Below are 24,754 nucleotides of genomic sequence, written 5' to 3' on the forward strand. Positions count from 1 at the left end.
AGCAGCGTCATTGACCACGTCACTGGGTTATTTTATAGCTAGAACTGCGAGCAGTTCATACGCTGGTCGATGTACTCGATTATTCTAATAAATAGCGGACATGACGTAGGATGCGAGCGGCCAGGGGGCGCATTTTTTCAAAAAATGACCGCAAGTTTTGTTCGCTCGTTCAGACCTAGAGGCGTGAACAGACCGCAAACAGCGAACGGTTCATTTGAATAGCCACCCCTATTTTCTGGACGAGCGAGCGCTAATTGCGTCCGGCTCTGAATCAGGCCCTATATTTGCTCCTATAGTATTATTAACCTTAATAATATTCATTACAGTCAATTTTAACCACCTCACAATATTGTTCACCAACATAGGCCAATGGCTGGCTGATTAAACTAAGCGACAAAGCAGCGGTATAGACACACGGCAGTAATTTCTGTTTAAAAATGTTTTGCAAATTAGTAATGTATTAGCAATAACCATTCAAGCTAACTTGCAAATACTTTCAATAGAAAACAATCCAACACAGAAATTTACTAAGAATAGTGTGTGGAATATCATTGCTCAAAAGTGGTAGTAGTTAATAAACAGCAAAGAAAAAACCCTAAACCATGTGTAAAATAGCAACAGCAGACGTGGATGCCCCCTACGCAGGTGCACAATCAAAGGGGGCGTCACGCCCCCAAAAACAATCCAAAACCCGTCAGTATCCAACGCTCATTTTGGAGTCCCGAATTGGCAGAGAGATCTCAGTCCTGGCTCAGATCTGATTCGGATGTGGTAAATTCGGGTGGGTTTGGTTCTCTGAGAACCGAACCGGATCATCTCTCATTAATGTAAAATATATTAAAATAAACACCCAGGGTCTTTGCCTATATAAACATAAGAATATTAAAATTCATGTGTATCTGAACCCTGATCAGCATTATAAGTTTCAGTCTAAAAGGAGACCTATTGAAAGACTGCCTGACCATCTCTTCTGGGCTCCAAGAGTCTTAACAATAGAGCTGTTTAAATTATCTTTTGAGCCCAGCTGTTTTATAATTATCACTGATTTGTCGGCAACCGTGAGCTTTCCTGAAACCAGGGTTCCCTACTAATTTATTGCATAATACTGCTGTTCCTGCTCAGATGACCAAGGGTGCCAAATAGTGCCGTCCTCGAGCTTTATTGCAGGATGGAAAAAATAAATAAAACTTGAAAAAGTGAAAAATTGTAAAATAAAATAAAAAATAAGCAAAAATAAATAAGCCAAAACAGAAGGGAGCATAAATTATTATACCTCAATAGCTTAGCCCCTCCTTTATACTTGGGAAACCCACCCAATTAAATGCTACAGTATTTCTTTTATACCTTTAAGCTTATTATTGTTGCATAGTCTTTATTCCTCTAGCCAATTTACTGTAAAATATTTTGTTTATTTAATATTTGTTTTTGTAAATTTAATTTTTATTTTGTCCAGATATGTTATCAGAAATTTTGTCTCTGGTTTCCCTATCCATTTCTCCATTATAATCTTTTTGCATTGCCTTTTGCTTTTTTACTTTTAATTTTATGTCTGACTATTAGTTTTCCTTCTCTCTCTTTCTGCCATCATTCTCCTTTCTCCTCCCTTGCTCATTCACATTTCACAGTTAATTCCACCAGTTGAATTTGTTTTTTTTTAACTTGTTTCTTCATCTTTTGCAACATTTAAGCTGCAAAGCACCTCACTATCAACAACAATCTGTGGACTCCTATTCTACCTCAGATATTGATTTATTGGACACCAAGGGACTCCATACAGCCTTCCACAGCTTCTATCAGATTAGGTTCACCAGTCAAAACACTCCTTGCTAAGGATGCTGCCAAACAGCCACTGATAATTCGTTTGCATTTTCCTGTCTACAAAAATCCTGTTGCACTTATTTTACCTGCAAGTAGAAGTTGATTTTCTGAATTATATAGGTAAGATTAATTATTAGTTCAGACGTGAGAGGGAAAGGGAATTTCGTAATACTGTTCTAATGGACAAGGACAGCGCCGCCTTGCTGTCAGTCACGAGAATGCAAGCCACTGGCAGAAGATCAAAGGGAGAATTTAATTAAGTGTGATTTTAGTGTTTTCTAATACGACTTCCAATACTGCCTCAAAATACTATCCTATTTTTTTTCAAATACAAACAAAATGCTCATTGCAGAATACACACATCTTGGGACCCCTGACTGCGGGTACTGGAGTAAAAAACTTTAAATTAATAAAGGGGGCAAAGGTTTTTTTTTTTTTGTAACCTTGGTACCCAACGTCCGGGAGTATCAGGTTGAGTCAATGCCACTTAGATGTGGGGACTTAACTGGATGTTCAGGTACCCCACTAAACTACCAATAAACGATTTGAAATCTCTAAACCAAAGGAAAGTAAATCCGGAAGTTTTGGACATTAAATTTGTCAGCAAAGCTTGGCAGTTTTGATATCACCACTAAAGCTGGGTACACATCTATACAATCGTTGGACTGTTATTTCGATTTCGATTTTGAATCGTTCATGCAATATCACAAGAGTGTGCACGTACCTTCGATCATGTTTTGTTGGAAGAAAACTGGTCGGATGGATGGATCGCATCTTATGTTCTGATTAATATTCATCCGATTCGACCAGACGAGATCGAACCAAATGTGCAGTGTGTATGCGCCTTCTACCTTTCTTGTTATTCTACACCAGCAGCCACACTGCCTCTGTGGGTGCTACAATCATTTTCTTTTTATATTTGGCAGTTGGGGATTGAAGATCGGCAGTATGATTGTGTAGGTGTATCGGCACTGTGGTCGGGACTTCAAATTGGGAGTGAAGTCAATTGAACCATTGCATCAAAAGAGTGACCGTAAAGGTTTGTACCCAGCTTAAGTCAGCACTTTATTAAATTCCTCCCCAAGACGTTTATATAAGGGCAAACAAGATAGGACTGCAGAAGAGGTTAAATACAAACTATATAGCAGCACAGTTTTTACTTTTACAATCCAGTAGTTAGTCATGTTATGGCAAATAAAATGTAAAATAAGTATTTCTATTGTTTTATGCTGTCATAGACTTGTAATATGCTCATATGAGCCAGTCTCTCTTTTTTTCATTTCCGTTCTACATAAAGATTTACAATTTATAAGCAGAATTCACTTACATTTTTGCTTTTGATTCCAGTGGTTGCTGGCATCCAAGATATTTCTCAGTGTTATTATCAACATCAATTTCATCCTGGTGGCTGCAGAAACATACAAAGTAGGACAAATTACATTTTCATTGGTGCAGACATTTAGGACAAATTTTAGGGCCTGATTCAGATTTGGGAATAGAGTAGGATAGAGCAAGTAACTGTATACCTGTACAAACCATGCTGCAGTGTAAGGAGTGCAAATCAGGGTTGCCTACCCTCCCGATTCGGACGGGAGCCTCCTGATAAACGGTTGCAGCTCCCGTCCCCCCCCGGAAAGGCAGGCAAGCCTACCGCCTGCTGCCGATCCCCCGACCCCCCCGCCAATACCTGTTAAACCCCCCGCAGCGGGGGGGGCGCTGTTGCGATTCACGCTGAATTGTGTAATTTTGGCCCCGCCCCCTGCTTCACAATGCCTGTTTTTACGGCATTGTGTAGTGAGGCGGGGCCAAAATGACGTTTTACCGGCCACGCCCCCTGTTCTGCCGATCTCGCTGCTTCCTCCCGGAAGGAGCCAGTAATGTCAAAGCTGTAATTTTCCCACAGATGAAGTTATATTGCAATTGCAAAAAGGAGATAATTAATAGCAGAATAAACATCAATTAATTCTCTCCATCTTAATTTGATTGGAAAATAAAATAAAAAATAGGAATAAACAGGAGCCAGTAATGTCAAAGCTGTAACAAGGACTCTGAGTGCCCTGTGTCGGCCATTAGGGGGTGGAGTCGCCAGCACCTGACTGCTACAGTGCCCGGAACATCTTCAAGAGGCTCTGGGCAGCTGGAATAATAGCAGGGTGCCTGCTTGTAGCGTACATGCTGAATTTCTGGCTGCCCTCCAGGTGGGGGCAGCCAGGTCAGTACTTCAGGGAGCATGGCGCTTAATGGTAGGCAGTGCGGGGAGCATGATAGCGCAAATGAGTGATTGTGCCTCCCCCCCCCCCCCCGTTATACAGTGCTAAAAAATCTGGCATTATAAGACAGAGGGTGGTGCTATGATGACGCGATTCAGCACAAATCACGTCATTGCCCCCTTCGGGGCCGCCCACTTTATATAGGTAAGTGGGGGGTGGGGAGGGATGTAGGGATGCTTGGGGGTGGCGGCTAGTCTGGGAGACTTGCCCTCTCTTGCAGGGGGCCAGGAGCGCCATTTTCGGGAGCTTCCCGGTCATTGCTGGAAAGGTGGCATGGAACCACTACAAGCAGCACTGCCGCAGGGATACTGGCTGCAGGATGCTATTTCAGGCACACTGCAGCACAAGCAGGGGCTATGGGGTGGTGATGGTGCTGCCGCACTGGTCACACACCCCTAGTTTTGGCCCTGAGTACTGTACTTGTTTACAAGGGGAAATCGTTCATATTGTTAGCATGACATATAAAACAGCCACTCTCAGATTGTCTATTAAGCCTCTTAGCTACTGGAAACAATATACAACTATTAAAAGAACTGGGGCTGCCAACAGACTTTCCATTCTCCATTAATAAGTGGACGTGGCCACATCCCTTTCTGAAAACATGGGCCTGTAAATGCTGTGCAGCTTAAGGGGTGTAGTCACCATATCTTGGATGTGTGGCTGTTTTACCTGGACCCCCCTATTGTCCCCAGAAGGACCCTGAAAACAAACACAATAAGGTCCAACATTCCCATGTTTCTGAATGCAATGTGAAGGTAATATTAGTAAACTTACAAAGGGATGGATCATAGTTGACCAGTGTTGGAACAATGTTTGGACAAAGATTAGTACATATTGGGCTCCATTGACAGCAACCCAATATTTAGTAAACAGTGGTAGGCTCAAATTACCACTGTTTATGTAGAAATATTTACTCCATATTTCTAAGGCATTTGTGGTGCAGGCCCATGTACGTTTCCGGCAATGGGGACCCAGAAAATGTATTCTGGCTTCCCCATCGGGTTAAAGCACTATACACATGCAAGCATGGTAACCTGGCAGTATCAGGTTACCAGGAGCAAAATAGAGGACCTTGCCGGACAGGTGTGCGATGGTAAATACCGGCGTAATAAAAGTATCACTGCAAGATGTAGTGATACTAAAATAATTATACTGCTAGCAAATTGTGTCTTTATTAAATGGAGCCCATTGTGAAGTCTAACAAATTGAAGAGCAGAAATATTTCTTGGCAAAAGGAAGCAAGTTCTTGGTTTAGAAAAAAGATAATTTTCACCTTTCAAGCAAACTGCCCCCATCCTTGAGTTTCTCAAAAGAACGCTGACGCCTTCCGACTTCTTCCTGTGATATGAGAGAAAGATGGATGTGAAGTGCCGCCGTTAGATTCATTAGTATTTCATGAACAAACGTCTCTTGTCTTCACTTTTTTGAATTTGAGAACTGACCTTTATTTTAGTGATATGCAGAATATTATATACATTTATGCATACAGAGAATGTCGAGCTACTGAATATATGAAGGCAAGAACATAAAGGGTACAACATAGACAGGCGGGAATAGAAGTGCATGTAGAGTAGACAAAAGCTGAGATACGTAGATATCAATGTTGATTATTTCACAGGATTGACCTTGTCAATAGCTAATATGCTGCTTTGCCTTTTGCTCTATAACCCGTTTACTGGCAGACCAGAATGAATGGATTTCAGCACATTTATCCATAGACCTTGGCTGTATAGTCCTCATCACCGGAATTATTACATATATACTCATTTAGACCAGTGTTCCTATGATTACTTCTTAAACTCTCTCTCTTTACATTAATTCTTTGTGGCTTATCCATTTGTGCTTCAAAAAAGAGAGAGTGCAGGATTTATAAACAGAGACGTTTGACAAGTGGATTTTTCTAACACCATTCAAATCATTCTTTTCATATTAGTATGTCTGCATACATCAAGATATCCTGAGTCCCTTTGGAACATCTGAGTGACAATGGGATATGACTGGCAGCCAGAGGAAGATAAATGCTGTCTTCTTGAACTCCGTAATGCCTGCAGCCTGAATATTTTTCCAAAGGAGCTCAGTTTTAATGAAGTAAAATCAGAAAAGAATATTGCTTTTTATTCTAACACAAATCTTGCTTAAAGGGGAAGGATTTACTCCCGCATAATTCTGCTTTTATATTATTAGAACCCTCCCCCCTTCTCTCTATAAACTCTAATAGTAATCATCCATCAGAGAGTACAAGAGTCAATTTTGTGATCCAGGCGATCCGTCATCCCTCACTCTCCCACTGAGAGCTAAGCCCACAGTGTAGACCCGCTCAATATGTTGAATAGTTTTATGAAATACAGTATGAAGTAAATGTTTTAAACTACATAAGTGCCTGTTTTGGCTTTAGCTGGCAGGGAAGTATAATAGGTATATATTTCCTGGTTGGACAAACCACATAAACAATGAAACATATTTATTAAGTGGGGAAAAGGTTGCTCTGGCGATAACTACTATAAATGTTGGAAATTGTTTATTCCTATTTAATATAGGTCTGGAGGTGGCTATAGCCAAATATTTGTAATGGTAGCCATCACTGGAGGTCTCTGGTGAAGTTGAACCACAGTGAAACAAGTCCGTTAATAAAGCTTTATTTTTGTAATATATTTTTATTGAAATAAATAAAATACATGAATAAAACATATAACATATCAGCATTGTCATTGCATAACAAAGAAATAAGGTCATTTGAAAATAGGAATGATCTGAAATGAGACAAGACTGTGTAAGCCACTTAGAGTGATTACCAATAAAAAGTGCGGGAAATGAGAGTACACATCAAATATAAACACTGACATATAAGCCCGAGTGGAGACGGAATGGGAAGGTTTACTAAAACAAACCTTTTAATACCCATGCATAAGCTACACAAAATAAAAATGGAGGGACACAAGTTGTACCACGTCGTCAGTGGTACTGATGTTCTAAGGCTTTTGTTTTTAATTAGATAAACACAATATTTTTTTTCTCTAATACACACTTTTACATATATAGGAACATGAGCAATTACTCAGACTAAAGCTGGGTACATACTTGACGACTTGAAAACGATGCGATGGTCGTCTAGATTTCCTTTGAACTCCTGAACAAACAATCTAGTGCATACATACTGTGCAAGCGACAAAACAATATATCTTGCATCATTTGGTGGTTAGATCGTTAACTATCGCCTGGTCGTTCGGTAGTGCGTATACACTGCGCGCTTTGCGGGGAATCATTAATGAGATTGACAGATTGAGCTGTACGTGGGGACGACCTGAATATGCAAGGGACAACGCCACGGGAGCACGCATAGTGCATACACACTTGGCGATTTGTGAATGATTTGTCGTTCCAATGCGTCAGAATCGGCCAAATTGTTCAAAAAAATCGTCTAGTGTGTATGCAGCTTAGTTATTCGCCCCTCAGACAAGGGGGTTCAATAACAGTGCAAAATACAGAGGATTACAAAGAAGAAATATATAAACAATTGGCAGGTTCTAAAACCTGTATTAAACTACTGTACCATGGGACCCAAGTATAAATATAAAAAAGAATTGGATAGCATGCTCCAACTAGATTTTGAGAATGGAATAATCCCCTTCAAAACAAAGGAAGCACTTATCACATCATACCCCATCACACCGCTACTATACACACTACCGAAAATAGATCAATCCACGGTACAACCACCTGGAAGACCTGTCATTTTCTGCCAAGGGGTCGCTATTTAAAAAAATTGCAGTATATTGTGATGGTTTTTTACAACCTTGTGTTCAACAAGAAACTACATTCCTAAAGGACACTACAACTTTATTAGGAATCATCAATTGCGAGGGACTTCCGTATTCTCAGTTTTTAAGGGTCAGACGCATTACTAATAATAACATAGAAGCTAAAGATCAACTAGAAATTATGATTAAAAAATGTGTACAGAGAGGTTATTCACTCCCTGAATGACTAAAGATACGTTACAAAGTACTTCAAATACCTAGATTACAACTGTTAGCTTCTAACAAGGTAAAGGAAACTAAAAAACAAAACTTCCCTAGATCAATAATTTTAATAGTGCTAGTAGGGTGATAAAAAATCAGGTCAATAAACTGTGGCCGTAAATTGGAAACGACCCTGAATTAGCATCATTGAAAGAACACAGGATCATGCCTTGCAACACTAGAGATCATAATTTAAGCAACATCTTAGATAAGGCAGATGTAACTACTAGAAAAGTCTCAGAAGGTCAGTTTTTAAGTAAAAAGCCTGGATGCTTCAAGTGTCCTAACTGCCTCACATGCAGGTATATGACAAGTGGTACTTCATTTAATCACCCACATACGGGAAACACATTTCTCATCAAGCATCACTTAACATGCAATTCTACTTTTGTAGTCTATGTAATTATATGCCCTTGTATAGGCAAGACTGATAGATCCTTTAAGGAACGTATGGCACTCCACAGAAGCGCTAGACACAGTGCCATCGGAAAGGGTCAGAGCGACAAACTGGTCGCTATACACTTTTCAGCAACACAACTTAGCATCTCTTTTGCAGTAGGACTACAGGTACCAGTAAGCCCCCCCATATGCTGGTAATTGGAGAACCACAAGTACCAGCAAGCGGGGGATTAAGGGCCCGCTGGTACCTATAGTACCCCTGTAAAAGAAATATCAAAATAAAACAAGAACACAGATTGTTGTAGTAGTTTATTTTCCTGCACCTTCACCTGGGGGGTGGCAGCCTTTAAGGTCTTTCACATGGCTGCCGCGTGCCCCAGGACTTCCACAACGTCTTCACCTTGAGGGCGCCACCCATCCAGGGCTTCCCTGGTGTCTTCTTTCTTCGGCAGCTCTTCTCTACTGCCTCCCCGCCGTCGGACTGCCATTGCCTCGCGTTGGCTTATATAAACCAGCCGAGGGGGCGGGGCGATGATATCATTAGCCATGATTGGCTTGTATGGCCATTTTTTTCATTTAAAAAATGGTACTAAGGCCATTTTTGAAATTAGCACGGAAGCAGCGTTCTCCCCAGAAAATGTTTCCAGCTGGGTGGTATCAAGAAATAGCCGGGTGGGGCCTTCGCAATAATAAAATGTTTTAAGCCCTGACCTTATAATGATTTAAACTTGAAATATGCAGTGCCCCCAGACTGGCCCCATATGCAGTGCCCCCAGACTGACCCCATATGCAGTGCCCCAGACTAGTCCCATATGCAGTGACCCCAGACTGGCCCCATATGCAGTGCCCCCAGACTGGCCCCATATGCAGTGCCCCCAGACTGGACCCATATGCAGTGCCCCCAGACTGGCCCCAGCCCAGAACTTACCTGAACATGCTCGGCAGTGCTCCCACTCCCGCTGCCTCGCTGTGACTGGATCTAGCAGGCATGCAGGGTAAGCTCTTCACGTCGCGGGTGACGTCATGACGTCACCCGCGAGGTGCATCACTGGGAACGCTTGCCTCTGAAGTGATCGGAGGCTTCTTTAGCCTCTAGTCACTTCAGGGGCCAGCGTTCCACACCAGGAGGCGGAGGGTGAACGGGAGTGCGGCGGGGGGAAGTGCCGGGCGGTGGTCTGCTTCTGCTGGGTGATGCACCCGCAGAAAACAGCCTGGGGAGAACACTGCGGAAGTAACCTTAAGTTACTTTGTGGTCCTCACCATTGAAGTCAATGGTGGGAACCGTTCATTGGCTACAAGGCGGAAGACTTGCCTCTCTCAGCCAATGAGCTCTAAGCACTGGGATTTCTGTAGTGAAATCCCGCTGTGGAGCCGTTATTCGGGTAGTACTGTCTTTAGAGTACAGTACTAATGTTTGCCAAGACCCTGGATTGCCTACTTTGGAACGAAGAGGACATGATTCACGTATAGAAGGAGGTGAGTATGGATTTTTTTTTATAGTTACCCTGTGGATTCCACTGGAGAAGAGGACCGATGGGCTACAGGGATACATAGGTGAGTATGTGAGATAGTGTGTGTATGTATCTGTTAATAAACTTTTACTGTCAACGATGTGAATCTTTTAAAAAAATATTTATTTTGCAGTGGAACTACAGGTACCAGCGTGCCCGTAATGCCCCGCATGCTGGTACTTGTGGTTCTCCAAGTTCCAGCATGCGGGGGAGGCTTGCTAAGTCCTGCAGTTCCACATCAAAAGACAATATTTTTATCAACAAATGCACCACACTACACAATCAACTCGGCGCCCACCGCCCACGGGTGCCGGGGATAGCCCCAGCTAATAGCCTTGGCCTGGAGTGCCCTGGAGAGGGGAACCTTTTTATTGGGGGGGGGGTCCCCAGGGATCCCCGGCCAGGGCTGACTAGCGGTCAGGGGTGATGCTTTGGCTGGGGGACCCGGTGAAAGGGCGCCCCTGGCTGTGGCATTTCCCTCCCCGCTACAAAAAGTCAGGTGCTGGTTCTGGATAACACAGGGGGGCCCTACACATTTTTTCCCTCTATTTCCAGAACCAGGACCGGTTCAGAGCTCATTGCAGGTTACGCTTAATACAGTGGGCCCTTTAAGTCCTTTGCCCCCTGTATTTTGGCAACCAGGACTGGTTCTGAAAAGCCCGGTGCTGGTTGCGCTTCATACGGGGGACCCCTATATTGTTTGTCCCCTGTATTTAGCACAACCAATACTGGGTCTCCAAAGCCTGGGGCTGGTTGTTCTTTTTATACACAGGTTTTAATTTTTTTTAAACACAGAAGCACAGACGGATCTCACTGATCCTGTCTGTGCTTCTGTGTTTTATTTATACACAGATGCAGGCATCACAAATCTTCCTGATCCAAGCCTGCATCTAACGCCCACTACGTCCTCTGGGGCCTGCAGCCTGCACCACTGGTAACGCTCGCCCCGCTGCCACTAACGCCCGATACCTTCTCTGGGTCCTACAGCCCGCAATGCCGCAGCTAACATCCGCTACTTTCCCCGGGTCCCAGCCGCAGCTAATGCCCGCTTCCATCCCCCGAGTCCCACCCCCGCTACCGTCTGCAAAGGACAGTCATCTTGGTGCACCCAAGTTAAGCCACTTTGACTACACCCCCCTGTTGGAGGCACCTACTGAGGCTGTGCAACAAGTTGAAGCTTCCTATCTGTATAATGGCACAATTGTGAGGTATTAGTTTAAAAACTGTAACTTTCTCAATTACCTGAACCCCAAAGCACCTACTCTGGAACAATAGCTACCTTATAAAACAAACCCCAAGTCTAAATTCGCCCTGTACCCTGACTTATGCCTTCCCAAGTATGTCCCATAGAGAACAGCAGAAAAGTGGTCCTAATTGAGAGTGTCAGAAAACACTGACAGTAGAATTTCAAATTACTCCCAAATCCTAATATTTTATTTTTTTGCCCTGAAATTTAACATGCAGCACCGAGCGACAGTACTACCCATCCATGCCAAATTTCAACTTGGTAACTCTAATAACATTTGAGGTGTAGTCCCTTAAATACCATGCCCCCCCCTCAGGAGTTCTCTATTGGAGAATGTCGTTTTTTTCGAGGACCGCCCTCCCTCTCCTCCTCCTACTACTACAGCGGCATTCATGCCGGACAAAGTTTTTTTAAATCTGCTATGGTGTGCAGGAGGTCACCTACGTCTTTTATTACACTTACCTCCTTCTTCTGTTCTGGCTGCTCCTCAGTCCTCGTCACGAGGCGCGGCTCCTTCTTTCTGACTTCATGACGTCACGCCCATAGCAACCAATCAGATTCTACTTACCATTTAACTAGCACCTTCTAGAAGATAATAGCTAAATTCTGATTGGTTGCTATGGGCAACATCTGTTCCAAAACTCACTTCTAAAAACTCTCACTTTAGTAAATTTACCACCTAGTATCTGTTAATATTCGGTTAGTGTTTAAGTACTACACCTTGTTTGTGATATTATTGTTGTAAAGACAGCCCTGACCATTTGTGTTGCTAATGGGAGACAAAAAATACAGGTCAGAAATAAAGTCATAGCTAATATAAAGACAATAGTTATTATTGTATTCCTAGTTTTGAGTTACAGTATATACACTGTTTAGCATAAAGTACATGTATTTTGCTCAGTGTTCACAATGCACAGAGCTTTCGACAACAAATAAATTCTGACTATTCACTGGATTACATCATTCATTTAAACATCAAAAGACATTATAAATGAAGACTGTAAGAACAAAAACTACAATAAGAGATAGTAAATATTTGAATAATTTAAATGTACAGTCGTCAGAAAATCTATACTAATTTCAGTTTTGCATCATTGAACATGAAGCATTGATTAGTGCTCAATGTGCAGCTAAATTTATAAAGCTGGCCATGTTTGTATATGCACCAAAACTTACTGGTTGTGAGCCTCCTCGCTGATATAGGAGATGGCTCATGTGTAGTCAATGTGAAGTCATGGGAGACACATTTCAGGGGAAGTAGTCAGCATTTTGGTGAACACAATGCCGGCAGTTAGAATCCCGATGCCTGCGATCTTGATGGTGAGTATTAGGGTTATGGGGAAGCTTAGGGATAGGTTTAGGCTCTGAGGTAGGGAGGAGGCATGGTTAGGGTACGGCTGCCGAAGTGGAAGGTTAGGTTTGGACGCGGGAGGGGTGAGTTAGGGGAAGGGTTAGAATATTTACCTGCATGCGTCAGGATTTTCACCATCGTGATTCTGCTGTCGGGATTCTGCCCGCCGGCATTATCAGCGCCGGGATTGCAAACCCAATCCCATGTCAGAGAGCATCCAAAATGTCACCCAATTTTAATTTTAACACTTTTTAACAACAGTTTTAGATTGATTTAAAAAAAAAAAAAAATTAACAAAATGAAACTGGTTCGACCTTGTTTGAACTAGTTCAATAATGCACAAGCCTGTTAAAGCCTATTTGCACTTGGTCAGGGCAGTTTGCACAAGTAAACATTTGAACTTTATTTTTTTTTAAACTGGACAATGAACTTTGAATATGACCAGTGAATGGCGACCTTTGAAGACAGTAGTGTTTACAGTTTGAATTAAAAAATGCTGAGTTACTTTTAAATTGGTTAAAAATATTATTTAGATAAAACTATTTAAAAACAGAAATTTTAACTTGAATGGCAAATCGAACTGCGAATGTCAATCTTTGAATGTGAATAGCAAAGTTGAACAAAAGTGGCTTTAAATTACCACAAAATCACCTTTTTTTCTAAATTCTTTTGTATATTTCATTTAATTAGTTTGTGATTAAATGATAAAAGTTTGCTTTTTTATCATATATATTTTTTTTAAATAATGCATACATCAGCTATTTGACACCGTTTAAAAACCTCCAGTACTTTCCTTACGCCCAGTAACAGCCTTCTATATGATTCTGCTATCGAAGTTGTCACTTTTTTGGGGTCCAGGATGGTTTCCCCACTTTTTCATGTCCTCCTCCCAAGTTGCATGTTATAAAAAATTTGCACACCTTCGACGCGAGTAACGTGAATAAACATTTATAATTCGATCGCACATTTCTCAGGAGTGGGCATTTGTGCGATGTTTGCGGGTTTCATAAAACAAACTAATTTTTGCAAACTCTCGTCTAATTGGATTGACCCTTTAGTGAGCAGTAAACTTCAAAAAAGATCTGGGGACACTAAATGTGAACGGTCAACATGAACAGTGAATGCCGATTATTATGTTTGTATCTTTCACAATAGGAGAATGAGGAGCAACTGGGTTATATGGTAGCATAAACATTAGACTTGGGCTGCGCATACAATCTAAAGTAATTATTTAATTATATTATGTGGGGTCAATCATACCTCATCATAGATGTTTGTCATAGGAAAATCATTATAGTAGTATTTGATGTTAATTGTTTCATAGACTTGGTGGAAAATGCTGCATGTCCAATGTCTTTTTTGAATTTGACACCTCAAAAAAAGATATACTGCAATTGGCTCTTCATGTGAAAGAAGTGTGAAGGTTTTCCAGGTGTGCCAAAATATGGGAAGTCAAAAGCAGTTATTGAGTACTGCCATGATAACATATGTTCATCACTAGGAGTAAGAGGCCGCAAATTGACAAGAAGACTTGGGTACTACTCTATGACCTCTGCTGACCTCCACTGCACCACCGTGATCTGGGCCTTCACAGTACAGCGTTCCGTACTGGTCTTTGAGTACCCCCATATGACAAGAGAGCTACCTGACCTACTCCGGTCCTACCTACAGAACATTTTTTACCTTGTTTGGAAATATTTGTACAATTCTAAGGAAAAAAAATCCTAATTTCAATTACCTTGTGATGGTTTCAATTTAATGTTTGGATATGAACTTCAAAGTTTCAAAAACAAGAAATCTAAAAGTCCTGCACTCTAATATGACACAAATGCACATAGTGAACACAAAATTGATAGGGAAACATTGCAGCAAAGTGGAGTTATTTCATGACTATGGCTATAGGGTTGGTTTCAAAATAACTCCCCATCTCACTCCAATTACAATACTGATAAATGCCCATAATGGTGTTCACATGTCCAAATATGAGGTAAATAAATAAATACCCCTCCCTCATTACAGGTAGACACAAACACACAACTGAGCAGCTCTCCTTCAACCATTTATATTATGAGGAGACCGCAGTCTAATAACGATGCCAGTCTGCCAGACTACAGTAAAATACATTTGCCATTCAGAGATCAAACTTTAGGTTTCAATGAACAGGCCAGAAATCATTTCATTTGCTCTCACAGTTCCTATATGAGTTGTGGAACTATATAAATCCCAAAATACTTATAAACAGATTTCTGGACTCTGTGGCAATTTTATAATTAATTATAAGATGATTCTCATAAGAGTGATTAAAGTAACTATCGTCACTCATAAATATTCATGAAAGTTAAATATGAGTTGCTGTCACTGGGAGCCAGTGTGTAATATACAAATAAAGCAGAGAACCTTGAGCATGGCATTGGCAGACACACAAAGCTGTTAATATGACACTGTTCTGCCAGAGGCAGCAGTAACACGCTGCGAGGCCTCCCGTTATACAGAAAACAGCTTACAATTACAATATATTATTATCATTAGAGGAGTGACATAGCTTTCCTCAGCCAGGTCTCTAAAGGTTGTTATATCACCATATAATGAGAACAGCTGTTAAATATTTAATAACCACTGTAGGATTTCTGATCATTAAGGCATGGAATTACAGTGTAAACTAATTTAGGGGCTTATTGTTGCAATTTATTTAATATATTATATCTAACATTGTATGATCACATGTACCAATCAGACTTGTTTAATTAATTGTTACCATGTTTCTTATTATTCATTTGTTTTATAATTGGTGAAGAGACTATAGAACAAATACTAAATCCCAGGATTATTATTTTTACATGGCTTTGAATGTTAAATCTTTTGCAAAAATGTTTGCCAATTTACAGATGGAAGGACCCAAACAGATAATTAATTTAATTTTTTCTTTTTTTTCAGTACATTGCCAAGTAATGATATATATTGTTTTGAGGTGATTGCATATATCAGGCCACATAAATTGAATAGCTTATGTGACAGTAATTTGCTTTCTAATTTGCCCAAAGAATAATTAACTACAAGGCAAATTAAGATTCTGGCTACTGGAGCACAGATTTGCTGCTGATGGGTTACTGTAGCTCACATATGTATTTATGGGTATCATCAAACGGGTCGGGCGTTAAATACCCCAAATTCCGATACCAGAAGCCCGAAGGCTGCAAATCTCCACAGGGGAGGTAAGTAACCTAACCTTACGGTTCGGGAAGTCGTCTGTCAGGATTCCGGCATCGGGATCTAGATGGTCGCCCGGATTTTGATGCCTATCTTTAGTCCCGAGTCATGATTTCAACACTGGGATTTAGACAGACGGCTTCCCGGGCCATTGTATTTTGACTACATCCTTCATCAAATCACTACTGATCTATGTGTTGTTAGTAACTACTTTCAGGGTCAATGAGCATATGTAGCAGTGAGCTTCAGCACGGCCAATTGTCTTTTGTGTCCCAAAGTAATAAAACTACCAGTGAATTGGAAAAAGTAACATAAACAAGATCTGAGGGAGATAAGCCAAACAAATCTAGATACATAAGTGAAAGACTTAGAAAATATATTAAAGAGAAACGTTACTCTTAGCACCAATGCCTTCTTGGAAAATATATAAGAAAATGAAGGTCCTGATTCTGTAGATGGCTTTCACAGATATCTGCATACCCATGTGTCGTAAAAAGCAGACACTTTGCTTTGCACCACGCATATACACGGACGGAGATTGAAAAAGTGCTTCCAGAACGGTCATGGGAGTATTGTCGCCATGTAAGCTGATTTCCATGGGTGGGTGCTAGTCTAGATACTTATGATGATGGCTGCAGATGTAAAAACAGTGTAAAATTGGCATATAAGGAAGGATACTCGAATTAGCAAAAGCTAGTAAGTACTGTAGCCTGCAAAGGCTATATGATAAAATGTTCGATGCTTAGAATGAGGCCCTAAACCCAAACTATTTTATATCAGTGGGTCCCAAACTCAGTCCTCAAGGCACCCTATCAGTCCAGGTTATAAGGATTTCCATGTTTTTAGCACAGATAGCGAAATCAAAATCAATGAGGTATTAATTAAGTCACCAGTGCTTAAGAATTGATATCTGAACTGTTAGGGTGCCTTGAGGACCGGGCATGGTAACCACTGGGTGCATATAACAATGCCCTAAAATATAGGTTCTCAAACTCGGTTCTCAGAACCCCAAACAGTGCATGTTTTCCAGGTCTCCTCACAGAATCACAAGTGAAATAATTAGCTCCTTCAGTAGAACGTTTAAAATGTGTTAGTGAATAATGAGTATACCTGTGCATCTTCTAGGTGACCTGGAAAACGTGAGCTGTGTGGGGTCCTTAGGACCGAGTTTGAGAACCACTGCCCTAAAATTATATAAACATCGTAATCATTAATTGCTGTTATATCTTGTAATAAATTTGTTTAATCTGCGTTAAATTCTATGTTTTACTTCAGCAGGACAATTATTGCGTGAAAGTAGATCTAAAAGCCGCTTTCCATTCTATATCAATCCTCCCAAACCACAGGAGGCTACTAAGGTTTGTATGGAAGAGTCATCTATATCAGTAGACAGTAATGGTATATCCAACACCCCTTATACCTTCAGGTTAATGAAAGGGGTACAAGTCCAGTATATTTCTTACCATGGACGATTTGCTTTTTGACACACATATATCCACTAATTTTCTTACAATAGAGACATGATGCTTTCCCTTCTAAAGCACTTGGGTTTAACTTTAAACAATCACAAATTTATACTAGTTCTAACTTGCCAGATTGTCTTCCTAGGGTTTATCCTAGATACCCCTTCTTTCTCATTGAAGGTACCTGTGGACAAGTGGATTGCAGTTCAAATGTCAGCTCACAAAACTATACATAAACAATAACCAACTCTTTGGGCTCTGGCTATAGTAATTGGGAATATGATTGCACTATCACCAGGGTTCTTCCATGTTCCCCAAAACTGCAAACAAGCCCAATATCTGCTAAGGGATCTACTCCCTGCTCATCTTATATGGTCAGACCAAATCAACATAAGTTCCCATTGTAATCATTTTTGGCCACTAACAGATCCTCCCTGAGATATCACAATAACCACAGATGCATCAGGCTGGGGAAGTTTCTCACAACACAAAGCAATAAGAGGACTTTGGTATATCTGGGGGGAAAAAGCAAACCTGCCACATAAATGCCTTAGAGCTCAGAGCAGCAAAACTACAGTAGCTATTCTGAGATTGGTAGCTCAAGATCTACACAATATTACTATATTTGTGGCTCCAGGTATAGACCTGTTTGCTACCCCTTCTACAGTTCAGACTCCTCTATTTGTGTCCAGGATGATAGATGCAATGTCCATTCAGTGTTCAGAACTCCCTCTTCCATGCGTTCCCTCCCCCCAATCTATTACTGAGAGTTCTACACAAAATCAGAACAGGCCATGTTCCCAAAATGATTCTCGAATATCCAATATGGCCAGCGAAAGTCCGGTGTCCTCTAATTTTGCAGCTCAGAGGCCCAAACTTACTCTGGGATACCCCACAGAATGAAAAAAAAACGGAGACCTGTTAGACTAACTGCCCCAGTCTATGTGGATGGCGACATTACTAAGTTTCTCAAATCCTTAAGGCCTCGTACTAGTGCCAGATACAGAGCTATGTTTTTAGAATTTAATGAATGGTGTTCTAAATCCGAGGCATCACAACATAATTCTTTACTACATAAAGCCTTAGGCAGGATGTATTAAAGGCGGTAATGAGGCCGCATTTCCATAAGTACCAAGCTCTGGAGTGCGATACATTCCAGAGCTTGGACCTGGATAGAAGTCTATAGGCTACTTATCGCACTTTTCCCTGACAGCGATCAAATCGTATTCCTTTAAGCATCCCCTGCAGCACGCGCGTCATTCTGTGCATGCACAGAAGGACGCCAGAGGAACTTAGACCCTGATTCAGAGCCGGACGCTCTGACAGAGCGCTCACTCTGAATCAGGGCCGTCCTTAATTTTTAGAGCGGCCTCCTGGCCTCTCGTATAGCTGTGGGTGACCACCCACAGCTATAGCGAGCGGCTAGGAAGATGGTCGCGATGGTCAAGACCATCGCGACCATCGGGCTTGCGACGAGACCCTTGTGGTATGGTCTCATTGCCGCAAGCCCTGGAGTGCTTTCGGCTCTATCAGAGCCGAAGGCACTCCCACTGACATCTCTTGTGATGTCAGTGAGGCCGGCCCCAGATGGTAGGCGTTCCCATGGGCAGCCATGCCCCCGGCATGCCCACCAAAGGGGGCGTGCTGTCACTCACCATCGACAGCACGCCCCCTTTGGTACGAGACCCGGAGCGACGGCTTGCCAGTCGCTATCCGGTTCTCGCACATGCGCACGACAGAGCCAGCTCCGTCATGCGCATGCACACTGGGCCAACATCGACCCCGCTTGCGAGCGCTCAGCGCTCTCAAGCGGGTCTGAATCAGGCCCTTAGTCCCTCTATCGCAAAGATCAGCTATTATAGGGAGAGCTGTCCTTTCCAATTTTGATCGCATTTCTAGGTACATGCCGGTGAAATTATCAACGTTATGTACCCGATAGTAGGCAGAATGTACCATGTCTTGGATGTGATGCTTAGTACATTCCACCCTTAGACTTTCTGGCACACAAACACAATTCAGGTCTAGCCTCATCCACTATAAGAGCATATGGTTCAGTTACCACCCACAGCTCTAGTGACCGACCAGGGTGATGGTCGCGATGGTCATCACCAGTGGGGGCTTACGACCAGATGGGTTGGGTCTGGGCTCTCGTAAGCCCCAGGGAACTTCCTGCTCTGTTTGAGCAGGAAGTTCCCCACTGACATCATCAATGATGTCTATGGGGCCGCCCCCAAATGGCAAGCGTTCCGTCCGGAACGCCTCCATTTGGCCGGGCATCACCCCCGGCCCGCCCAGCAAACGGGGTGAGCTGTCACTCAATATCGATAGCTCTCACCCGTCTGCTACAAGACCCCCCAGCGACGGAGTGCCCGTCGCTAGCCGGGTCTCGCGCATTGCGCACACGACGGAGCCAGCTCTGTTGTGCGCATGCTCTGTGGGGACCATCAAACCCGGTTGCCGAGCGCATCGGCGCTTGCAACAGGGTCTGAATGAGACCCATAGATCTGTTCTTGTCCTTTTTCTCTCATCAATACCTTTCAGCTCAGATATTATGGTTGTTTCGAGGAAACTAGCCTCCTTCTTAGCTCTAGCATTTGCTGCAAGAGGCGTAGAACTCACCTTGATATTTCAGATCCCTGGCTAACACACACACTCAACAGGGTTACCCACATAATTCTTAAAGGTCACACCAAAATGTCTTATATATATTAATTCCTTATTAGAATTCCAATGTCATCAAAGATGAGGAGGTTCCTAACCTTATCGCATTATCAGGCCCTTTACTATTAGTGGTTGTATTGTTTATACTATGAGGGACACTACTGACTACCTTTAAAGGACACTCATTACAAGATTCCGCATCTACCAAAGCGGCTTCTAAAGGGTTACCACTACTCAAACTCTCATGCACACAGCATGTTGGTCATCTTTATTTTATTTATTAACAGTTTCGTTATATAGCGCAGCATATTCCGTTGCGCTTTACAATTGTCAACATTGATAGAACAAAACTGGGTAATAACAGACAGATATATAGGTAGAAAGGCCCTGCTCGCAAGCTTACAATCTATAGGTCATCAGTTCACTAGACCCTTTATAAAATACTACTGGAGACACCTAGTGATCAGGACAAGATCAGGTTTCCCAGGACTACCACCAGGTATATGTTATACCTCTTTCTTTCCACCAAAAACCCAGGTCCAACCTGGGTTTTTGGACATGGTTCCAACCCTGGTCAGACCCAGGTCAGTACACTGCACCTTTGATCTGGGTTACTCCCAGGTCAGCCCTGTTCACACTGAACTCAGGTCTGCCCTGCTAAACCTGTGAGGTCATAAAAAGTGGGAGGTGACTGCTCCACAACCACCAATCAGCTCATTTTAGGCATGATTCAGATCAGATAACCTGGGTTGCACCGTTTACACTGCACCATTACCTGGGTCCATCCTGGGTCCAACCCTGGTAGTTACCTAGGTTGGATTGCAAGGTCACTTGACCCAGGTTATTTTTTCAGGGACCCCTTTTGCACTGAGCTGCGACCTGGGCAGACCCAGAAAAAACCCAGGTTTTTTGCTCTGGTGTAAAAAGGGGTATGAGTCTGCTCACTAGCTGTTGTTAGGTGACAAGCCTCCTGAAGAAACAAAACTGTAGTTTGCAGTAATCTATGACCTGCAAAACTGTGGTCCTAGGGAACAGGATTGTCCCCCTAGCAATAGCGCCCATCCCCTCCCACCCTACAGCTGTTTTCTGTTGGTGGCTCTTCAAACACTGTACAAAAATAACTTACCGTTACACTCTAACTTTCAGGGCCCTCAAAGAGACAGACGCAGAACACAGGTCACAGCTGTAAAAAGGAATAAAATCTAGATTCCAACCTCTCAAAAAAATTCACACTTGGAAGAGTTAAAGTAGATTATTACTTTGATTGCTCACCTTCACTGTGCAACTTCAAACATCTGGGGGCTCTATGTTTGTATTCCATATACTTTGTTGCCTTCCTGAATTCAGGCTACAACTTGCTAGTGAGTAAATGTTTCAGATGTTCATAATAAACAGCTTGGTTACAATTGCAACTTCTGTTTTTGTGACAAAACAAATGATTCTATGGTACAACTGAAAAAAAGATTGCCATCAGTAATACCCCTTTCAGACATACAACCCAGGAAATTTCCTGCTCAGACCCGGGAATTTCTCCTGTGCAAATTCCCGGGTATTTGGTCGAGACCCCCCTTTCACACTACAGTGTCTACCCGGGAAATTCCCAGGCAGACCCCTTTCAGACAAGAGTAGGGTTTTTTCTGCTTACCTGCCTCTTCTCTGCCGTCTGCTCCTCCCAGCCAAAAGCCGGCCAATCGTAATGCAGTTTTTTTTTTTTTAATTATTATTTTTTTAACATTCATTTTAATTCCCTGGTGGTCCAGCGGGAGTCCGGACGGCCCACTGTGGCACTGCCGGCCGGTGCTGGGGGGTGGTGAGCAGCAGCGCTGAGCGTCCTATAGGATGCTCTGCACTGTCAGCTCAAACAAAGCAGCAGCACTGAGCGTCCTATAGGACGCTCTGCGCTGTCAGCTCAAAGCAGCAGCGCTGAGCGTCCTATAGGATGCTCTGCGCTGTCAGCTCAAAGCAGCAGTGCTGAGCATCCTATAGGACGTTCTGCGCTGTCAGCTCAAAGCAGCAGCGCTGAGCGTCCTATAGGACACTCTGCGCTGTCAGCTACATGCAAAAGCTGCTTGGTGCTGCCCGGGAGTAGTAAATTCCCGGGTAGCACCATTCAGACAGAAGCAGTAAAAAACCCTGGTCGATTGCAGGGGCGGCTACCCGGGAACGTGTTCCCGTGTAGGTACCTTTCACACAGACATGAGACCCGTGAATTTTGGCCGAGGCAGGCCAAAATCCCGGGAATCTCAGTATGTCTGAAAGGGGTATAGGCTTCTGAAAATCTTATTCAGTAAGTAAAAGTTTCTCCCAGCTACAGTTATGCATGTGACCTGTGCACAACCTAGCCTGCTGGGCAGGTGCAGCTTCACTGATAAGCTGGGTACTCAGCGACGGAGAGACGTGATGTAACGATACATACTGCATGATCCGGTGTACAACAGCACAATGTGTCATTCATTGCATCGCCCCATCTGCTGTATAGAGCTGGAAGTGTTGTCCAGCTGTTTGATGGGATTTCCTTTCCTTGGAAGCACTACTCCACTCCACTCCCCCTCCCTTATCTGTTAGCGGTAGGTGTGTGCTGGGCTGCTGTGTACTGAGCTGCGGTGGGGACCAGGGAGGCTGCTGGCGCTGATCAGCACACAGCAGTCTGCTCTGCCAGTACGGGTGGGGGAAGGGGAGAAAGCAATCATACTGATTCTCCCTCCCTGGGACTGCCATTAGCAGATAGAGCATTCCACTGGGAAGCCTCTTCTGCTTTTTACATAGGAGCCCTATTCAGCTTCTAAGGGCTTCAGCTGATGCAGCCCTCGGCGCCAATGTTTAATCAGGCGCAAGGCTTGATTGTGTTTTTTCCCCATTCTTTTTCGCACAGGCCTGACCGGTTAGGGGATGCTGCACCTCCTTCACAGGATTAAGGTAAGAACCGCCGCTGATTACAAGCTTGAGCAAACAAATCTGACAACAAATCAGGAAGTTGGGGCATAGTTACCTAATTTTTTAGGGTACCCAGTAAGGGATCATGGAGGCTGAGGTCCAGGGTGTCGGTGTGGGAACAGGACGACACAATTTATATCATCATGTACCATCACAATACAGCAAAATAGCATAATTATCGGCATCATGAAACAGGGGTGGAGCATAATGTTGCAGCTCACTGCAGATCATGGGCCTGATTCATTACCGATTGCAACTGTGATTACGCACGCAATCGGACGATTGTTGTTTTCTGCGAATGCGAGCGGGGACTGCGATCGAAGCGACTACTTAGACCCATCGCAGAGTGATTGACAGGAAGTGCCTTTTGTGGGTGGTGATGGGGGGCAGTTATCGAAACGCAGGCGTGCCAGTGCGTTTCAAAGCCGTTGCAGGGGCATGCATAAATTATTCACTGCGATTCCCTGTGCAGCCTGAGGACTCATAGCTTGCGATGAAGTTAGCAATTCCTGAGTAAGGTCTGACTTTGTGCAGGTGTGCGTGAGGCTGCGATGGTACTCGATTGTACCGATGGTTTTGCAGTCTTGCTAAACATTACAGATGTGTGTAAGGTAAAGTGGGCGTCCTTATGTAGTGCTGCAATGGCATAGCAATCGTAATGGATTAGAATACTATCACAGTTGAACTGCGTGTGTAATCGTAGCTGCTATCGCAATAGCGATCCGAAGTGAATCAGGCCCCATATCAGCAAAGGTGTGGAGGACCTGCTGAGTTATACAGTCAGGTGCATAAATATTGGGACATTGACAAAATATACATATTTTGGCTTCTATTCACCACCACAATGGCTTTGAAATGAAACTAACAAGATGTGATTTAACTGCAGACTTTCAGATTTAATTTGAGGGTAATTACATCCCAATCAGGTGAACGGTGTAGGAATTACAACGGTTTCTATATGTGCCTCCCACTTTTTAAGGGGTCAAAAGTAATGGGACTATCAACTCAAAAGCTATTTCATGGACAGATGTGGGCTATTCCCTCATTATTGCATTATCAATTAAGCAGGTAAAAGGTCTGGAGTTGATGCTAGGTGTGACATTTGCATTGGGAATCAGTTGCTGTCGACTCTCAATATGAGATCCAAAGAGCTGTCATTATCAGTGAAGCAAGCCATCATTAGGCTGAAAAATCAAAACAAACCCATCAGAGAGATAGCAAAAACATTAGGTGTGGCCAAATCAACTGTTTGGAACATTCTTAAAAAGACCCGGAAGTCCACGGAAAACAACTGTGGTGGATGACAAAATAATTATTTCCCAGGTGAAGAAAAACCCCTTCACAACAGTTGGCCAAATCAAGAACACTCTCCAGGAGGTAGGTATAAATGTGTTAAAGTCAACAATCAAGGGAAGACTACATCTTGTGGTGAACCCTTTATATTCACTCTTGTGTAAACCATTGGTGAGCCACAAAAACAGGTAGACCAGATTAGAGTTTGCCAAACAACATCTAAAAAAGCCATTACAGTACTGGAACAACATCCTATGGACAGATGAGACAAAGATCAACTTATACCAGAGTGGTGGGAAGAGAAGAGTATGGAGAAGGAAAGGAACTGCTCATGATACAAAACATACTACCTCATCAGTGAAGCATGGTGGTGGTAGTGTCATGGCATGGGCATGTATGGCTGCCAATGGAACTGGTTCCCTTGTATTTATTGATGATGTGACTGCTGACAAAAGCAGCAGAATGAATTCTGAAGTGTTTCGGGCAATATTGTATGCTCATATTTAGTCAAATGTTTCAGAACTCATTGGACGGCGCTTCACAGTGCAGATGGACAATGACCTGAAGCATACTGCAAAAGCA

At 42.8% G+C, this 24,754-nt stretch overlaps 1 protein-coding gene across 1 annotated transcript in view; it reads right to left on the minus strand.

Moving 5' to 3' along the window:
- The window catches only part of SCHIP1 (schwannomin interacting protein 1), a 475,035-nt gene that overhangs the window by 380,614 nt on the left and 69,667 nt on the right, over nt 1–24,754 (minus strand). Inside the window, exons 2-3 of the mRNA XM_088479823.1 lie at nt 5,362–5,426; nt 3,146–3,226 (exon numbers count right to left, since the gene is read on the minus strand). Coding sequence (XP_088335949.1) covers nt 3,146–3,226; nt 5,362–5,426 — 146 coding nt within the window. The remainder of the gene's footprint in view (nt 1–3,145; nt 3,227–5,361; nt 5,427–24,754) is intronic.

This window comes from Taudactylus pleione, unplaced genomic scaffold (genome assembly GCF_031769625.1).
Source record: "Taudactylus pleione unplaced genomic scaffold, aTauple2 ptg000246l, whole genome shotgun sequence".
Lineage (NCBI taxonomy): Eukaryota > Metazoa > Chordata > Amphibia > Anura > Myobatrachidae > Taudactylus > Taudactylus pleione.